The 21,136-nt window shown below is 38.6% G+C and overlaps 1 protein-coding gene across 5 annotated transcripts in view; it reads left to right on the top strand.

The window, feature by feature from the left end:
- The first annotated feature begins 783 nt into the window (after positions 1–783).
- Positions 784–21,136, top strand: part of BEGAIN (brain enriched guanylate kinase associated) — a 157,744-nt gene continuing 137,391 nt past the window's right edge. For 2 of the 5 annotated variants that reach the window (XM_054068713.1, XM_054068715.1), the window contains exon 1: positions 10,279–11,241. In XM_054068713.1, coding sequence (XP_053924688.1) covers positions 10,318–11,241 — 924 coding nt within the window. In that variant the 5' untranslated portion in view covers positions 10,279–10,317. Of the gene's footprint in view, positions 915–3,143; positions 3,822–10,278; positions 11,242–21,136 lie in introns of those variants that run through there. The other 3 variants (XM_054068716.1, XM_054068719.1, XM_054068714.1) reach the window with 3 other exon arrangements.

Here is a 21,136-nt window from a genome sequence, read left to right as displayed (position 1 = left end):
AGGACTAAATTTAAGGAAGGAATTATTTTCTGCAGTGCAATACTGCAGATATAATTGACTACTGAACCATAAGGTACATATTTGTGTTAGCATTTACACAGGCAGAGCGGTAACAAAAATATTTGAATACTTTAAATGGTGACATCATTAGAACTCCAAAAGTATGTGTGATTTTATATATTAAATAGATATACGTGAATGATTTTATAAGCGTAATTACATCCCGTCATAATAGCAATGGTTTGTGGACTCTTAAAAATATGGTGATGGTTGAAAATTTTTCTCCAGGAATATCAAAGAGAAAACAAAAGTCGTCTTTTTGCACATTTTTGTTATCCCTTTGGGGATTTCCTATGTTTGTTTCTAAGGGCTGGAGCTCTAGAAGTAGCATATATTGACCAGAGCCAAGCAGAGTGGCAGGTACTGCTCTTTGATTGCTATCAGAGCCTAGCCCTCTCTTACAGGAATTCACTGGGTGTTTCAGTTGAAAGTTTTTTGGCTCTACTCAGTTTTCTACTTATATTCACAAACAGTACTGACTCAATCACTTTCAATCTCGAGCCCACATGACAAACTCCTAATTTCCTGCATTTGTGACATACCGTGACCCTCCTTGATGCTGTTAAGGTTTGTGACTACACAGAAAAGCCCTGGCAAGTTGATAGTGAATGACCCAGGGATAGTTGTTCTGCAATTGCTTGACTTAGCAAGTTTGTGCTCTCATAGCAACAGGAGCAGCAGCATATCATTCTCTGCTGGCTTCATTAAAAGAAAATGATCCTGTCTTTCAGTTTAAAAAAAAAAGAAAAGCTGTAACTGTTGAAGCAGCATGCACCTAATAAGCTACTTCTAAATCTGGCTCCTTCATTTCAGTCTGTGGACTAGCAGAACAGGGCTTGCAGAATCCTTCTCAAGTAAGTATTGCTTTTTCTTAACAGCATATATGTTTTTTTTTCATTTAAAATGTATAACAGGTAGTAAAGAAGTCATCAGAATCAAGTAAGTGCTGCAATATGACAACTGAATGCCTGCTTTAAACATGAATTAACATGCTCTGTTGTTTCATTTGGCAGACATTACTGTCTTAAAAAGGAAATATTTAATACATTAAAGTACGAGACAGCAAATTATATGGATGAATCTTCCCAAAGCTGCAGTGATAGAAAACTAATGTAATGATTTATAATTGACTGTCACGATAGTTTTTTTTAAAAATTAGCTACATGTCTTTTATTTGCATGATGCACATCATTGAACATGTGCATTTGACCTCATCAGAATTGGAATATGTATTTTGAATGCTGTCCTGGCCATTAAGTATGAAATTAACAAAATCATTTCGATATTCAAGAAAGGAAAATGTCAGATAGTGGCATTAATATTATTAAGACAGCTAATATGTACACATTAAACCTGCCTCAGGTTTGTATTAAATTCTGAAGGAAAATATTTGTAATGGATGACTTTGTATAATTATACAAAGTATTAGTCAGTCATTGTTAAAACCAACAGAGCATAGATGAAATAATTGCTTATATATAAAACAACATAAATGCATGCCATTTGCCAAAACAAACAATACATACTGTAGCATGCTTTCTGCGAGAATATTTAAATAGCACTGTTGAACATGTCTCTTTAATATAATGAGATGGGGTGGGACTACAGGAGTTGAAGGAAAAAAAATAGCAATATTTTTCTTCATGTTTAAATTGTAACAGTTTTAGTAGAAGGGAGTTTGGAACAGGCAACTCACAGAGTTACCTTTACATTTGGTATGCAAACACACACATATCCACATGCAAACAAATATTTTTTCCTCAATTAGTCTTAGCTGCTTAGCACCAATTCCCATGACTGCAACTCTGAGTGCAAACACGCAGGTTTGCAGCATTCAGCAAAAAAATACTGTGGCTGCATTTAAGACATTACATCTCTGGTACTAATATCCTGGAAACTTTTAACACAAACATGTCCTATACCTCCAAATAACACAAATATTATGTATCATAATTTTTTTATGTAGGGAAAAATATGCTGCACAAATCAAATTCTTTAGTTTACTTCCACAGAAAACTACAGAAATACTTTCCTCCTGCTCAAGTGATCCACTCCCCATGACAACAGAAGTCAATAAACTGCCAGGTATTTCTCCCAGTTACTTTCAAATTATTCATAACAACAAATTTAACAGCGAACAGCCATCCCAACTCATTTGTATGCTGGCAAGCTTTTTTAAGCAAACTTCCAGTATATTTTGAAGCATGGAATTAGAACAACCATTTCCTTATTTACTGTGTAATAGAAATAGAAAGTCTTTGGCAGATTATGTACATAGAGTGACGAAGAATGAAAGCAGAAATAACAAAATTACTGTGTTAGAGTTATGGTGAACAATAATACTAAGCTTGCTATGGCCAGCTCTGAACAGCCCAACAAATTAGAAGCCAATAAAGAAATGTTTTAGCCTGACATTCCATAGCTCTTCCCAAAGTTATTACAAAACCTCAGGAACACACATGATAGTTATAGCAAGGCTGGTAAGTAGTAAAACTTATGGTACCATTCTCATAAGACTAAAGGGGTCATCAGTGGGAAGTAAGACCACTAACAGCCTTTGATCATTTTCGCAGCTATTGCTATTCAGCAACGAGAAGAAGCAATCATTGGTGACTATTTCTGAGGCAGACTAGGAAGGTGAGGAGGAGGAAGAGGGCTGCATTTGTGAGGCCTCCATGGGGAAATGGTGACATCATGATCAAGGAAACAGCATTGCCTAGATGAAAAGGCTTGTTCCTTCCTTGTACTTTGTGATTTCCTAATGCTCTAAAAGAATGATCCTAGCGAAATCCCACAAACTTTTTACAGGTCAATTGTCCTTATAAAGTCAAAGCCCCCAGGGATTTGGCCCTCTACAAAGAACTCTGAATTTTTATAATATGCTCTTGAATGACTCAGTCTAACACAGAATTTACTGATTTGAATAGTCTCACCAGACAGGGTGGGGGTGGGGCTGGAAATAGAGAATATCGTAACAACATCTTATTCCTTTGTGGTTTATGCATTTGACAAAGACTTTCCTCCCAGTCTTAAACTTTCCTCTATGTTAAACATTTAATTAGTAGAATTACCTATTCCTGCAGATGTAAAAAAGATGACAAGAATAATGCTGCCGTACTGAGAGATCTCTTCAATACTCCTGGAAGCATCACTGGGATGGACTTCAGGTAGCCTTAATTCACCAGTAAGGTGTTATCACGTCAGAAAGGAACGTTAGGTGGCTTCAGAGACAGCAGTGCTTTGCAGACTGTGGCATTCAGCATCAAACTAGGACACCTTTTCCTCCTCTTTTGTCAACTGATAATAATAGGATACAGGGGCTGGGAAAGGTAATAGAGAAAAGGGAGAGTAAAATGAGGAAAATGGTATACCTAATTTGGAAAGCCACATGACACTGCCATCTTACCTCAAAAAAAGGACAGATTTAAGAATAGACTCAAAGGATTTGACCCTTTCCTAAAAACACATTTGTTCAAGGAGCAGTGGAAGAAACTGAGACTCTTCATCTGTGTATTCTCAGAAGGATCAATTATTTTGCTGTCTTTTCACCAAGTGACTTCAAAGTGAACTGGAAACACAGAATCCAACGCTAATGTAATACAGATGACCTACAGCTCTACCAGTCCTACAGCATGGCTACAAAGAAGGCACAGCAAATGAAGAATAGCTCGTGGAGCAGCTGGTTAAAGCAGAAGCTGAGCAAGAAAAAGGGGATGTTGGCCCAGGACAGAAAGCATTTTGAAGACTCATTCTCAGTCAAGGTATGCAGCCGCGGTTGGTCACTAGACACTAATCTGATAAAGAAACCGTTATTCACAGATGCTATTAACTTCCGCTAGCTAGGAAACTCCATCTCCCTTGGATGAGGACATCGATCTCTCAGTCAGGTGATATCACAGTCTTTCAGTGCTAAGCAGTTTAATCACAGAGAAAATGCTATCATGTATATGCTCTGAAGCTCGGCCTAGCTAGAAAACAAATATGTTCCCTATATTGTAAGATCAGCTTCCATATCGTTTTGTATTCCCCTCTTCAAAGCAGTCCATTGTCTGAACCGTGGATAAATAAAGGATCACTTAAAACCCTTGAAAAAAGATCACAGTCTGCAGCTTCATTTCTCTGGCTTTTCTCAGCAAGACTAAAATTTCTCTTCATGGGAGAATGAAAGGGAAAAGTCTCTTGGGAATTAAGGGTAGCCAAATGTCATTATCTAATACCACAAGTGCCTGGTACATTTCTTTGAGCAACATTAAAAATATACACAGCAACATGTGACCACAGTGCAATTTTCTACTGCTAGGAGGCAAACAATACAACAGGCAACACCTTAAAACTGATACTAATTTGGCTGCTTGCACACCAATGGAAAGTGCTCTGACAGTATGACTGAATGCAGTAAAGACCTGGTCATATGGAAAGCTTCTCTTCTTCTGTGTACTGTCATAAAATTAATTTTTAAATAGGTGTATTAAAACATTTGTGCTTGCATTTTTCTCTTTTTTAATTTTAAATTCATTTTTAAAGCTGTAAATATAGCTTGCACATTAAATGAGTGGCTAGTTCTAGTTTTACTACAGTTGTAGCATTTGTCAGAGAACAGTGAGTCTGTTTTCAGGATGGTGCAGGATTTATGCTAAAAAACATATCTCCTGTGATGCTCAACACTTCTTACAAGCTTAGCACAGCTCTGTCTAACATGCAACTATAAATTAAATAAATCAGACTTGTGACTGCTGACAAGAAAGATGGCACAGCAATTTGTTGCATTGTGTTTGGTCACTCCATAGTTGTAAAACAGATAAATGTTTTTTTCATCATGGTGGAGAGGTAGATTAATGAGAATTTAGAGGAATTTAGATCCTTTAGATCTTTATATTTAGATTCAAGTTTGGATGAACTCTCCACCGTGCAGATCCCTGCATGGAAACACAAGTTTTTTACGTGTCTCTGGTCAGTAAGACATCACAGTATCATTCCGTATCCTTTTCATGCCAACAATATCTACCATTTGTTAAGAATCCAGACTAATTTGATGGTGTCAGCACTGGTCCAATTTTCTGCTTGTCACTATGTGATACAGAGATACCAACAATTGATACAGAAAGGAAAAACACATTTTAAGACTTTTAACTCCTTCCCACGAACAGTCACACTTTAAAAAAAAATAAGGAACTGAACTTTAATTCTACTGATCCTGAAGACTATCTGAATCTTCCAGAATTAGAGCGAATGTCTTCTGGAACTTTCTGCAAGACTTTAAAGCAGAATCTGCTGAGGTAAAATGACTACAGGCAAACCTGACTGCATCTTTTGTCCAATAGAAATGACTTTTTCTTAAAAAAAAAAGTAGTGAAAGTAATATTTAGTGAAATGGAATTTTTGCTGTGTGACTCCTAGAGTCCTAGAAATAGACCTTATTCCTATTAATTTGGAAATGCAATACCCTTTCTAAAGAATAACTACATAACACAAAAATTGAGAAGACTTTAAGCCAACACTGTCTTGCTAAAGAAACTGGGCTAGACAACATTGTATAGTAAATTAGATTTTGGCAACTAAAAGTGACCCAGAAAGGAACGTCTGTATTATTTAAAGGGATAAATTAATTGTGAAACAGAAAGGTCCCATAAACCACTACACAATAGACTGCATTAAGTGCAAAGAGTAGTGGATAAGAACTGATAAAATTTTCATTAAGGATGGGAGGAAAGAGTATATCTGAACAAGAACTGGCAAAGAAAGATTTGGGATACAGCTATTTTGAGAGTGGACTGCATGTTAAAGAACTTGCACATCTGTAGGGCAAAGTGAGAACTTCAAAATTAATTTAAATTCCTACAAATTCTGGTGTGTTTGGCTCTGGTGCTTAGGCAGTCACAAGGCCAACTGAGGATAGCAACAAAACTACTTACAGAAAATACACTACGTTGTACCAGAAAAAATTCCTCTTTGCTGCAACACGAGCAGCACAGAGAACAGTGTAATTATTGATCCAAAATCCTGGAGTCTACTAACTGAGTACAAAAGGCTCTGGAATCAATCTTAATTGGAGTTAAAAATAAACCCCAATATTGTTTAAAATAAGATTTACACTTCTTTCATTAATAGTCTAAAATTTTCTTATCAATTATAAAATGATGAAAACCTTTAGACTTTTTTATTTTTTTAAATGTAGATAATCTCCTGAATATATTATTGGTAATGTATCAAAAGATGTCACTTTAGGTATTCAAAAACTTCAGTACTAGAACCTTTGAATATTGTCTGCTTTGACCCAAAAATGATCATATCTTCCAGAGCTCTACACAAAGAAACTTCCAGTTGTCATAACAACCTACTGCAGCACATACAAGAAATCTCGTGTTTACTTTTGATACTTTTTAAAATCTTATGAACTTTAAAAAACAGGGATGTTATCCAAAGGGGAGAGGAGAATTAATATAACTTTATTTGAATTCCCACAAAACTCAGATTTCAATTTCAAATCTTCAGACGGTGGTCTGTAAAGACATTGTAGTTCAGGAAGTCATGTTTGCAGGTAATTTTGTTATGTTCCATTTTTATACAAAATATGCATGTTGCTAATAATGTCTGTATAAAATGATACTCAGAATATAAATAAGCCTAAATCAACCTTTAGAAAAATCTTTGTGTGTTTTCCTAAGTAATAAGTTTACTAGACAAGTCCCTGAACTCTTCAGTCTTATGAAATGAAATACTGAAACATTATACTGAAACATCATTTAAGCTATCTCAGCTTATTTCTGATCTTATTTATCTCAGCTACCATTCTGTTATAAATGTTTCAGATTCAGCAGTCAATTTAGCAGGAAAGGATCGGTATTGCTTTGTTTATATTCTTATATTAATATTAGAACAGGCTAGAACAGCTTAGCCATTGCCCTACGTAAAATTACAAACTGGATCCACTTGAGCCTCCAGAAACGGTTTACTTATGAATTATAACTACGTGAGTCTTGACACTACTTAGAGATGTCACTTTGATCGTTATGCAAGATTGTGCACTAATGCATAGAAAAAACTGCCCTTTCCTAATTTTGAAGAACAGTTAACGTTGGCTACAGGAGAAGATGCAGGAGTTCAGCAAAGGTCAACTAAAAAAATAATGGCAGAACTGCTAAAAAAGGACATCTCGTTCAGAGTGAAGTCTGTCATTTGGGTCAGACAGTTTTCAACTAATTTGCACAAGCACACTGTATTACAAGAATTGTGTGGACCATTTCTAAAATAGGGTAAAATTAATGCATAAGCTTTTCTTTTATGATTATTTTAATGTTAATAAGATGATTTTAGAAGAATTTAGAAGTCAGGCAAACATCCACCTTGAAGAGATATGTTGTAGCAAGAAATAACAGAAGAATTAAGCTCTGAAGGTATTTGCTCTAAGAGTACAGCCCAGATTACTGCAGTAACGCATTACTATTCACAGACATACCTGCTTGCACTGGAATGAGAAATTCTCCTTATCAACAATGTCTTCAAAGAGATTTAGATATATAATGCAAACTAATTATAACACTTTAAAAACTAAGTCACTTAACATATGGAAAATAAACCATGAACATGAAATCATTATAAAAGAGTTCAAAGTCTTGAACATCCAGATTCTTAAGCATATTTTGGTTTATTATTCAGTTTCTCTACTTGTACATGTGACTAGTGGAAATAATTTCTCTGTTTCAGATAATCTCTGGAGAAAATTTTGGTGAATTTATTTAAGATAGACCACTGAATATTTATTTTTACTATAAGCTTTGATAACATCTATTCCAACCAAGATTTAGAGGGATTGATGTGAAAAGATCTATATCATTTGGGTAACAAGACTTATTTGTTATTTTGCAGCTATGGCCTCATATTTTTTTCTTAATAATTTGCTATATCTGCATCATATCTCTAAAGGCATTAGGCACAAATCATCTGAAGAAAGAGAAGTAGCAGTATAAGCAGTACAAAAACCGCAGAATTTATTTACCTTGCCTAGGTTACCTATAACATACAAACTGATGTTTTTCCTATTTTTAAAAGAAATTATATTTGACTACTATACAAATGACATATTTCAGAAAACATGGGCTCATTCCTGACAAGAGAAGACAGTTATATGAACCACTTTTGCTGTCGGTACCACAGACTTCTGTCAGATTCACACTTCAAAATTTGCACATATGCAATGGATAGCTGAATTTGTGTTTGTAGTTAACATAGCTTTGTTCATGCACAAATGAGCCCAATCTCTCATAAATAAAATATCTCTTCTCCAAATATGTACAACCCATTAGAGATTCTGGCTCAGCAACAAGGATTGCTCTGTTTCTGAAACAGACATATTAATAAAGACCATTAAAATTGCAGAACTCGCACTTTGTCAAGCTCTAATGGATTCTGGAAGGCAAAAGACCTGAGATGCATTAGCATAGATGCTATCTGTTTGGGGAATCCTATTTGATTCAATGAGTAACCGTAAGTTTCCAGAAGTCTCTATTAGTACATAATGAAAAAAACCCTAAACACTGGCTTTACAAGTGCTGCATTGTTCCCTGACTGCGTTGGAAAGGTTATGAAAGTCTTTGTGTTTGCAACAGCCCTTTAAACTGTCACCATTCACATTCAAGTGAGAGAGAGATAAATTCATCTAAAACAAGACAGTGTGAACAGGATTTATGCATTTTAAGCCACATTATCTCTGTGATCAGGATAATGTTTGTAACATATAATGGAATGGCACAGTTTCATAGAAAAAATGGAAGCATTTCAGAAAGTAACTCCAGTAAAAGTAATTGATTTCTGATGTGTTAAAAGGATCTTCTCTGCTATTTGAGAAATTAATGCACTCAATGCACTTACTATGTTAATTTGAGAGATTTGCAACACTTCAGCATCTTTTATGCACTATGATTTAAATGAGTCTTGGAATCACCAGTGTGGAGACAATAAATTCTGTGCAGTGGGCAAAGTGACTTGTAATGAGGGACCTAAATACAATATTCACTTCAAAAGCTCATGGAACTACATTTTAACTCAAGCTAGCACTGACCTATCCACTATGTATGATACTTTTAATTGTGTTCTTCACTGACATTTTTCCCCCTTCCTTGCTACCTTCTCCTCCTTGTCCTCAGGCCCCTCCAGGCATCCTCCTTTTGTCACCTGCCTCAGTGTTTAAGGGAGGTCACTTAGGTTTCTACTTGTGATTCTCTTCTCTCTTCTTTCTCCACCTGCCCCATTTAATCATTCACAAAGCCATGGAGGTGGTAATGACCATAATGTAAGTACAGTCTCATTCCCACAAGTAAAAAAAAATTAAATTACTTGCTTTCATTCTTATGCTAAATTTAGGAGATGCAAAAAAAAAAAAAATCCTTTCGACTCTATCAGTCAGTTCATTCTCTGGTCTGTTCCTGTGGCAGCACGTTATTGGGACACTTCAAAACTTCACATTGGTTTTATTGTCAGACTATATTCCCTAACCTCACTTAACCACTCTTTAGGTTCCCACATATAAAAAACAAATATAGAAATTCTGCAGTTCACTGTTCAGACTTGCCTGTCCATAAAGACAGTAAAGAATGAGAAGAGTTTCAAATGCAAAGTACTGAAAGAACCCATCATTGCTACCCCAGACTCATTTACAATGCCGAAATACTGTGCCATGCTCTGGATTCAAACCTTTAAAAATTATTTCAGAAGGAAAATTATGGCAAGAACAAGCAGGTAGAAAATGAGAATCACCTTCTCTTTTTGCCTTTCTGGGTCTAGCAGATATGTCACTAAGCTTTCCAATAGAGCAGCAAACACTGATAACATTAGGACGATATAGCATGACCTTCTCTGCTATTGGATTTTAAAAAAGCCCTGAAACAGAACCACCCCAGACTTTACTTAGTGAGAATTGATCTACATCATGGTAGTTCAGTTTCCAGTTCAACAGACAAGAATTTATCATATGCTGCTTTGGATCGATGAAAGCCCATGCTCATCCACTAAGCACTCAATACTCTGGAAAATTTGCATGTCCTATAGATTCTGTTCATTACTATGGCTAATTAAAATGATGAGAATGTGCTATTGATCTAATTATGAAACATATGCATAATTTGGGATGCACATGGGATAAAATGTGGTGGCTGCACTGTTATTCCTTCCAAAGTCATGCCTTTTTTCTTACAAGATAGAGAAGGATTTATGGGAATGACACTTCCACTGATGCTAGCTGACGTACAGACACAAAAATAAATGAAGTCACTGTCAAAGGGCTCCATTTCCCCTGCTAAGCCAGAGGGTGCTCTGCCTGGAAGACCAGCCAAGCAAGAGGGGGTTAGCAGGGCAACAGAAGAAAGAGCATGCACTGCATCCACTGCCGCATGTGTAACAGAAGTAGGAACTGAAGCAGAGAAGAACCTCTCTGGAGATCTGACAATGAACAGTTACTCAAAACGCTGCAGCTCCAGTGAGGACAGCTTTGAGTTACAGGGTAGTGCAAGGCCAGAAGCTAAATGCTTTGTTAAAAGCAGAAATAAGGATGAAGGCTATCGACCCCATCGATCAAAGCACTGCCAGAAAGTGGTTGAAAAATCCCATGGACTGGAACACTCTTCTCTATATCCAGCAGAAGTAGGTAATGCAAGCCAAAAGCTCCAGAAGCAGAAGAGTCACAAGAAAAGCAGCTCCTCTGCATCTGATTTGAGTCTAGTGAGTCAAGGATCATCAAGTTCACTGTCCGTTGTAGAAGAAAAAATAGAAGCTAAACTCAAATTCTCTCAATTTATTAATGAAGTTACTTTCAGAGTGCTTGATCCCATGAGCCTGAGGGCATACCGAGCTGCTAAACTGAAAAACACTTTTCCATCCACTGTAAGAAGCCTAGATGATTTGCATATTAAGAGAAAGTCTCCTGAAAGCTGGAAAGAGAACATTCTAGATGGGAAAAAACATGAAGAAGTAGACTTCGAGAGTCTGAAAAGCGATGACATTGTGGCTGGAACACGACCACGCAAATTAGAGAAATCCTTATCCCTGGATACAAATCCCTCTCTCAGGTCACTCGATAATGGTGCCTCATGCAGAACAAAATCCGGCTTGCCTGTAGAAATTATGATTTCTCGAAGCAAAGATATGCCAGCCACAAAATCTGCGTCTCTGCCTAGAAGTACAAGCATGGTGAGCTCTCTCTCTTCCTTGGTTAGCGTGTGAAAAATACTTGTTCATTAACATGACAATTTGAGAAGTGTTTCTGTCTTCCTGGGTGGGCTTTTACTGTGTACACAAATTTTTCTGTGGGTGGAACAAACATGGAGGCTTTATTTTTAATAGCGGAAGAAATCAGCCCTAGGAGGTATAAGAGGGAGGAAAGAAAGACAGGATACAAATCCCTATTCCTTTTAGTTTAGTGTCTTAAAGGAAAAAATGAGATTAAAAAAGAAAGGTATTTCTGCACTGCAATGAATAATGTATATAACCGGGTCAGTTCAATATGAGTAGTCAAGGTACCCTTAGAAAAAGGTGAGGAGAGTACTGTGACAGACTACTTAGGTAGTTGAGCTCACTAGCTTAGAACTTGATCAGGTATCCCTATACTAAAAAGGCATGCTCAGTTAGTGTGTTTATGTACTGGCAAGAGCTCTGATATCCTGTAAATATTGCAAAGATTTGTGTGTCTGGAGTTAATACATCTAGATCGATTATTTCTTTCCCGATTTTTCAGAAAATAAAACTTTAACAATTGAAAAATAACCAAAAAAGGCTGAAGTTTTCTTCCATGGTCTGGCCAAAAATATGTAAGGTTTTAATTTGTTCCTATGAGATCCTTCAGCTGGTTGAGGAAGATGTATTTGTGCCTATGGAAGGGGACAAATGGAAATTGTTGTTCTTTGCTTGCATGGCGTTGTCAGAAATCCTGAGCTACCAGACCTTAAACTGATGCATTATGCCATTATGTCTCCAGAGCACTAGTTGTAAACTTGGTAAAACAACAAAGGTCCAGGAACTGTTGCTTAAGACAATAGATATCTACACAGATTTTGCTAAAATTAAGCTGCTACAGTTGAGTTACCCTTTAAAAACTATATTTAAATTTAAAGACAAAGAAAAGGCTGTCTGTTTTCACTGCAGCAAGTGAGAGAACATCCCGGTCTTGATCTTCAGCAATTGAAGTTTAGGATTTTGTAGGATGCCTTTGGATGTTTTAATTATCACCTTTTAAAGATGGCCAGAGGGAGAAGAGGTGAAAGATGATGAAACACAGAGAAAATCTGCACACTGTGTTGTGTCAAAGCTCCACAATGGGAGTTGTCCTGCAAAGGGGTCAAGAGGCTCTAGCCTGAGCCTATGGCAGGGTATGGTTTTTTCACATTTCAATTAGCCATCTGTCAGAGCATCTTTTCCGGTGGACTTGCTTGTACTATACAGATTGGAATGTCTAACTGATAGAGCACTAAGTGACTGGACACTCCCGAGTGCTCTGTGATTCTACTCAGTTAATATAGGCATCAGTCTACTCCAATGTAAGCATCAGCCTGCTCTAAATCTAGTCATTTAACCTCAACACTGTAGTTACCAGCAAACAATGCCTCAGACTGCAAAGCTCAACATGTGAAAAGAAAGGAGTGGCAGGATGAAAAAGAAAGGAAAAACGTGTTCAGCCACATCCAAAGATTCGTGCCTCCTACATGCCTAGAGGCAAAAGCTTTGACATCAACGCAATTTCTTCAGTCCAAGTCCTCACCTGAAGCATGCCTATTAAGAAGCAAAAGGATAACTGTATAGATAGTCTTGGATGCCATATTCTAAAGGTATTCAAAAAGTAGTTGGTTATATAATGAAGTTGAATACACATATAGAACATCGCCTAAAACTGTTTCAAGTTTTAGTTGCTAAGTTATTATTCATATGCAGAAGATAATCTTCAAGAGAAAGAAATTGATCCAGTTACATTGACTTAGATATAAAAACAGGATAGCAGATGTATAACAACACATCCTGAAGAGCATCAAAGAACATGCTTGAAAGTTTGAGGTTAAAAAAGCTGCACCAAATAGAAAAAGTGACATAGAAGAGGAGTGCTGTGACATTGCCTCCTATCTGTTAAATTTTATGAAGATCCCTGATATACTCACAACTGTGTCTGTGCCATACTTGGTATGTCTGTATTAGGTCCAGACCCACTAAAGTAATTTTCAACCTTCAGACTTCTGAGAACCGGTCAAAATGTTCAGGGACATTTCTGCAACAAATATTATTTATCAGTTTGCAAGCAGCTACCACTGAAATGAAATTTCACAATGAAACCAACCTCACTGTGAATCTATGCAGAAGAATTTCCAGCCAGCTATCAGTATCAAAAAGGATGCTCCATTTAGTGCCTGAAGTTAAAGGGAATTCTGACAGGTAGAAAGAAATTACCAAATAAGACGGACATGGCATTGCTATTATCTAAATATTTTAGTAACCTAGCCAGCAGGATGAAATTCTTTCTCATTTCTAATATTATCTAAATTTGGAGTCACTGGATAAATAAGGAAAGCAAAATTATTTAACTAGATGAAAGCAAGACTCTAAATACAGACCAGTGTAGAGGAGGGTACGCAACTCAAGACAGTCATACTTCCAGACTGAATAAAATTACTTGTTCAGTAGGCTGAAAAATACAAAGAAAAGTCTGAAAAGGGTTGAACACAGTGGCAAGTTTCTCATAACTTGGAAGAAATGCTTGTCAGATTCTCTAGAAGCACAGATCAACACAGAGAGAGATGTGAATTGGTCCAAACAAAACATATTTTCCTCATAGCCAAAGAAGGCCAAGCATGAAAGGAGACTGATCTGCTCCTTTTAATACACATTTTGTCCTAAATAGGTTTGTCCCATGTAAGCAGTGCCTTCAGGAAAGCTTTGGATTGCACTGCTGTTGTTCCAGGAGGACACTATGGGTAAAAATTTAGTTCTTAAATAATCATATAGGAGACTGACTCCAGACCTGAGTAAGTCTGCAGTATCTTGAGACTCAAATTACCCTCAATATTATATTTCAGTTAATTTTAGCAATACATGAATGAGGATCAATTTTCCAACTAGGTCTCATCTTTACACACCTACTTTTGACTGCACAAGGTACCACATAACGCAATATTAGACATTGACAGGAGAGCTGCCCTGTTTCTTTCTTAGAAGAGCTGTATCTTTCCATCTTACTAGAAACCATCAGGACAGTAGTACACATTCTGTCTGCAAAAGGATTTAGCAGCACTTAATTATTGCCCTCATCATTGCAACAATATGCATACCTATCTTAAGGAATTGTGCACCTGTCACCTAAGGACATGATATTATCCCATGCAGAATATGCAAATATAAATGACTCAGTACACTGCAATATACCTTCTTAGTTACTAGCAATAAAATGTTCCAATTTGGTGCAGAGGATGTCTTAAATATGCACTTGGGGGGCGATAATGGCATTTCAACAAAACATTTTGGAATTTAAGACTTCAGAACGTATAAAATATTCCAGAATTGGGCAGGTGGTGAGAGAGCAGAAACAAGGCCTTGCTTCGTAGCAACTAACCATGCTTATGGAGCCATCTCTGAGAATAATTTAGCCACACCTATGCAAACCTTCACTAATGAAGGTAGAGCAAATGATAAGCATCTATTACCTAGTCAGCATCATTGCATGAACATATAGTCTTACTGAACCCTGAGTGATGTGTCTGTGTAGCGGCACATTAGGTGGGCTTCTCAGCTTGTTTTGGCACCAGCTTCAGTGTTTCTTCTATATTTGATATTTGGCAGCTACCAACATAACTGCATCCCTGTTTGTCTCATTTCTCCATCTGTCTTTCATCTCTCAAATGAGTTGTACTAGTCTCATCATCCAGCTCAGGTTGATGTTACAGCCACCTGTCAGGACAAAGCACCTGGAAAGTCACTGATGCGCTCATGCTGCCTCTGGTGTGACTTAGTCTGATGAGCTAAACTTTGGCTCCATATAAGCAATTCCCTTGGCCTCCTTGTCGCCTTAACAAAATTATCTTGAAGTATTCATTTTATCTCTGATTTCAGTCAATATATGCCCTATAGTGTTTAATTTCTATAGCCCTCAAGACAGCGGAGGACAAAAAGCTGTTACAAAGGCCTGTATCCTTATAAAATGCAGATTAGTGAAGCTCAGGCTGGATTAACATTCCTTTTAATTCCTCTCAAAAGAAATTAATATTGCAATAATGATTGTAAAGAAGAAATATGACCAATGTAGACATTTATATAGGATGTTTAGAAGATTCAAATCCTGGTAATGCATATATCTAATCCAGGTAGGCTATTTAATTCTTAAGCAATCCTATAGGTATCCTACTGATATAAAGTGTCATAGATATCAAAACAAACAGGGAAAGTTATACTAATTTCTGCTCTTTCTGCTATCTGTTATGCATGAGGATTCCTGATATTCATTACAGGTTCCCTAGCAAGAAGAATGCCTTAGCATCGGAATGGCTCTCTGAAGGTACAGAGGCATCCTTAGAATCTGTAGCCTCAAAGACCTGACTTCAGTTTCCTGGGCACCCAAGTTCTAACAGAATATCGCTGAAGTACAATACAGCAGAAAGGAAGCAGTCTAGGAGGTTCCTGAGTGCTTGGAAGACAACTTCCTCACAAAACCGATGAGTGAGATGACAAGGGAGGGTGCCCTCCTGGACCTGCTGTTTGTGAACAGAGGAGGCCTTGTGGGGCATGTGATGGTTGGAGGAAGCCTGAGACACAACGATCATGAGATGATAGGGTGTTCAGTTCTAGGTGAGATGAAGAGAGGGATTAGCAGAACAGTCACATTAAACTTCCAGAGGGCAGACTTTGGACTGTTCAGAAGGCTGGTTGGCAAAGTCCCATGGGAGATAGTCCTTAAGGACAAGAGAGCCCACAAGAGCTGGGCATTCTTCAAAAATGAAATCTTAGCAGCTCAGGAGCAAGCCATCCCTGTGTTCCAGAAAAGGAGCTGGTGGGGGAAAAAATCAGCTTAGTTGAGTAGGGAGATCTTGAGAGACGTCAGAAAGAGGAATGTCTATGAGCTTTGGAAGAGAGGACAAATATCTTGGGTGCACTACAGGGAGGAAGTGAGATCGTGCAGGGAAAAAATCAGGAGGGCTAAGGCCCAACTAGAAATCAAATTGGCTAAATCTGTGAAAGATAATAAAAAATATTTCTACAAATACATGAACAATAAAAGGAGGTCTAGGGAGAATATTCAGTCCCTAGCGGATGCAGAAGGGACAACAGTGACAGAGGATGAGGACAAGGCTGAGGTACTTAATGCCTTCTTTTCCTCAGCCTTTGGTAGTAAGAAAAGTTGTTCCCTCTGTGTACAAACCCAGGAGTTAGAGGAGCAGAATGAGGCTTCCATGATCCAAGAGGAGGTGGTTAGAGACTTGCTTGCCCAGCTAGACACCCATAAGCCTATGGGGCCGGATGGGATCCTCCCAAGAGTATTGAAGGAGCTGACGGATGTGCTTTCCAAACCTCTTTCCACCATCTTCCAGCGGTCCTGGCTGACTGGGGAGGTTCCACTGGACTGGAGGCTGGCTGATGTTGTGCCCATCTACAAGAAGGGTTGCAGGGAGGATCCAGGAAACTACAGGCCTGTCAGTCTCACCTCAGTGCCGGGCAAAGTCATGGAACAGGTGATCTTGAGTGCTATCATGAAGCACATGCAAGAGAACCGGGTGATCAGGCCCAGTCAACACAGGTTCACAAAAGGCAGGTCTTGCCAAACTAACCTGATCGCCTTCTATGACAAAGTGACTCGACTACTGGATGAGGGAAAGGCTGTGGATGTAGTCTTCTTGGACTTCAGTAAAGCCTTTGACACAGTTTCTCACAGAATTCTGCTTCAGAAACTGTCAGCCTCTGGCCTGGACAGGTGCACACTCTCCTGGGTTGAAAACTGGTTGGATGGCCGGGCCCAAAGAGTGGTGGTAAATGGAGTCTACTCCAGCTGGAGGCCAGTTACAAGTGGGGTTCCTCAGGGCGCGGGACTGGGTCCAGCTCTGTTCAATGTCTTTGTCAATGACCTGGATGAAGGCATTGAGTGCACCCTCAGCAAGTTTGTGGATGACACTAAGCTGGGTGGAAGCGTGGATCTGCTGGAGGGTAGGGAGGCTCTGCAAAGGGATCTGAACAGGCTGAACCGCTGGTCTGAGGCCAATGGGATGAGGTTTAACAAGGCCAAATGCCAGGTCCTGTTCTTGGGGCACAACAACCCTATGCAGCGCTACGGACTAGAAGTCACGCTAGAAAGCTGCATGGAGGAGAAGGACCCGAGAGTGTTGGTGGACTGGGACTGGACATGAGCCAGCAGTGTGTCCAGGTGGCCAAGAAGGCCAATGGCATCTTGGCTTGTATCAGAAACAGTGTGACCAGCAGGTCCAGGGAGGATATTCTCCCTCTGTACTCAGCACTGGTGAGACCACACCTTGAGTACTATGTTCATTTCTGGGCCCCTCACCACAAGAAGGATGTTGAGGCTCTGGAGCATGTCCAGAGAAGAGCAAGGAAGCTGGTGATGGGGCTGGAGAACAAGTTTTATGAGGAGCGGCTGAGAGAGCTGGAGTTGTTTAGCCTGGAGAAGAGGAGGCTGAAGGGAGACCTTGTTGCTCTCTACATCTACCTGAAAGTAGGTTGTGGAGAGGAGGGAGCTGCCCTTTTCTCCCAAGTTACAGGGGATAAGGGGCAATGGCCTCAAGCTCCGGCATGGGAGGTTCAGGCTGCACATCAGGAAAAAATTTTTCACGGAAAGGGTCTTTGGGCACTGGAATAGGCTGCCCAGGGAGGTGGTTGAGTCACCTTCCCTGGAGGTGTTTAAAGGATGGGTGGATGAGCTGCTGAGGGGCATGGTTTAGGGTTTGTAAGGAATGTTTGGACTCCATGATCCAGTGGGTCCTATCCAACCTAGTGATTCCATGATTCTATGATTCTAAGATGGTGATTTTTGTTGCTCTAGGCCAAATCTCCTTTATATAAGAAGGCTTTCAGTCCCCTTTCAGCCCTTCCAATCTGCCACTGTGCTGTAAAAAAAGCAATTGCTTTGTTCTTGGATGAGTGTCGGATCTTTATTTTCCATTTACAATATCCTCTTATGCATATTCCATATCCATAAACATGATATTTACAAGTAAGATTTGGGTTCAAATACATTGTAATGGAAGGTATCTAATATTTCACTGGTTCATGGTGCAATACACTAAAAAATAAATAGTAAGAGGTGGTAGCAGAAACACAGAGAGATTAAGTGATTTGCCCAGGTCGGTAATAAAGCCAGCAGCAGAATACAGGCCTGAAAAGTCTTGCAGTGTCCTATTTTCTGGTTTGTTCCAGTTCTTTGGGCAGGCACAACAATGTAGAACTACTCTCAATAGCAGAAATAATGAAGGTGAAATCCACAGCTTTGGTAATTCAAGGATACCAGAGGAAAGTGAAAAAGTGAATTGTATGAGATGCTTCAGTTCTCTAGCACACGACATTTGCGTGACAGATCATATCATTTAGGTCTCATATGAGTCTTATAAGGCCGTGGAAAAAGCCACACGGCCAACTTTTGGGATATTCTTGCCTCTCTCTTGCCATGATACCCCACATGACACTGCTTAGATTTACTCCTTTCTGCCTTGTAAATTGGAGTTGGATCATCAGGCTGTCAGTAGCGTAAAAAAGTTTTGTCAAAATAGATATTAAAATACATAGCTTAGTTCCTTTACCAAAAGCTTGACTGAAAGAAGGTATTGCTCTCTTCGCCCCTCACAGACAACTGACAAATACCACAAATTTCAGGCTTACTAGCTTTAAACTCTTTATCATACCAAGTGGGCATAGTCTCTGAGCTGCTAGCAATATAAACCATAACAAGGTGACTGTGTTATTTTTTCTTCATCTGCAGAACCCTGAAAACAATCTCCATGTCTGATAATACTGTATGAGAATCAAAGGTCAAATCAATTTAATTTAGGTGTGGAAAGCTTGATATCACATCTTTAGTCAGTTGGGGCTGCAGTTCCTTGACACTTCCAAGCCAAGGATTCCTGTTGTATCACTATAAGCTCTCGCTTTCTGATACCGACACTGACTGTTTTTCTAATTCTATACAACACCATTATGAAATTGTCACTCTGGGTGTAGTGGTAATGAGTAGTATTGCAAATGTATGCGACTGTGTACATATTGAGCTTCCAGAGTAGGTAAATTAGCTTTGTAACACCTCATAGGGCTTAAGCAGCCAAATACTCTAAACTATAAAATCTGACAGCCAAAATAAATGTTAGTTTTCTGAACTTCACTTCATCTGAATGCAAAGACAAACTTCATTTTCCAGTGATAAAGCTTCTTTAAATATCTCTTCAATATCTGAAAGGACTTGGCCATGTAAGGTTTGAAGCACATAGTAGTATTTGTTGTACCAGCAGCAGCTAAGTGGGGCAAGATAGAACTCGGCAAAGACTGGTAGTCCAAGTATTTACCCAGCTTCATCAGTTAAATATAGAATGCTGAATCCTCTCCTTCATTTTGTTTGTGACATTTATGGTACAGTCTCAAGATACGGGGAGCCAAGAAGGCCATATGCAATTTCATCTATAGTTAACTTAACAGCTCTTGTCCCAATAATGTGGCACTGACTCTTTTTCCCACTGCTAAGAGGAGTGCAGCAGCCACGTACTGTAAGAAAGATCAGCATAGTGTTTTTAGAGCAGCAGATGTGACACCGTTTTATAAGCAACAGTACAAGCAGATGGTGTTTAGAGAGTTCTCCTTGCCTGCTCTAAAACACCTCCGTTGGGTCACTAATGGATCCTTCATCTAGTTGAACACAGTGCATAAAGCTACAATGTTCCCAAGATGAGGCATATGGTCATTTACAGCTTCTCAGCTCATCAAATACAAATTAGATCAAAATCTTCTTTACAAAGCATATATATATATAAACCAGTACTCAATACAGTAAGTTATTTATCCAAGACAGGATAAAATAAAGTCAATCCGAGCTGCTTGACAATAAAATGTGTTTACAACAAAATTAAATATCTCAATATAAAGCCTGCAATGTTTGAAGTGAGGGTTTGTACTTGGGTTTTTCTCCCTCTCTACCATCTCTTCCCATTTTTAGAGAAGAAAGGGAGCAGCAAGTGAGTCAGGAGAGAGATGTCTGGATAAAGGAGCAGACATTACCATCACAGTAAATATCTGCACAGGATTCAGGTGTCCAACCAGAACACAAAACCATTTTCCAGTCAAATATACTATTTGGTTTCAGAGGGGCAGCCATCCAGCCACAGGAAAATGCTGAGATCATGCAGTTCATATTGATTTCAATGTCTCTTGGCACCAGCCAAAGGAAAGCAACATTGACAATCAGAAATGTTTAGTGTTCCTTCTCCAGTGTTTTTTGTTAACACAATTCTTCCCCTTCCTTTGAATTTGAAAATCACTTCTCAATTTCACTTTCTATCTTTGGGTGCCTTTAGAAAGAAGTGGTACTTTCAGAATAATGGAAGCTACAACAGGCTTTTAACAATTACCATTAGCAGAGACACATGAAAATTGCTAGACAAGGGAAGGCAAGGGAACAGGAGGTAGAAAAGAACAGTAGAACTTCCTTTTCTGGCCCAGGTTTAGTATAAATACATTTCGTGTAGTTTTTAATTTCTTTCTTTGGCCAGCAGTCTCTATTTGTCATGTTTATGAAATGGTGGGGTTTATTTGCCTTGCCACAGCATGGCTTTGGTATGTCACAGAAGCAGGAGACTTCAGAAAGCAATTACTCTCCCATGGACATATGCAGTAATTAACACAATCATTTATTTTGGTCAACAAAATGAAAATCTATGAATTCTACCAAGAGAAGATTCAAAAGCAAGGCACTGCCCAGAGCCACAAGTTGTTCAAATTTACTTTTCAGTTGTGAGTGACTGATATTTTTGCCCCACTCATTCTAAGGTTTTCAACTCTATTAAAATTCTGCCTACTGATGTACTGCATGCCATTAATAGAAACATATATGTAACCTTGTTCCACTCCC

Source organism: Cuculus canorus, chromosome 5, assembly GCF_017976375.1.
Source record: "Cuculus canorus isolate bCucCan1 chromosome 5, bCucCan1.pri, whole genome shotgun sequence".
NCBI classification, from domain to species: Eukaryota; Metazoa; Chordata; class Aves; order Cuculiformes; family Cuculidae; genus Cuculus; species Cuculus canorus.
This window is presented reverse-complemented; position numbering and strand designations above follow the sequence as displayed.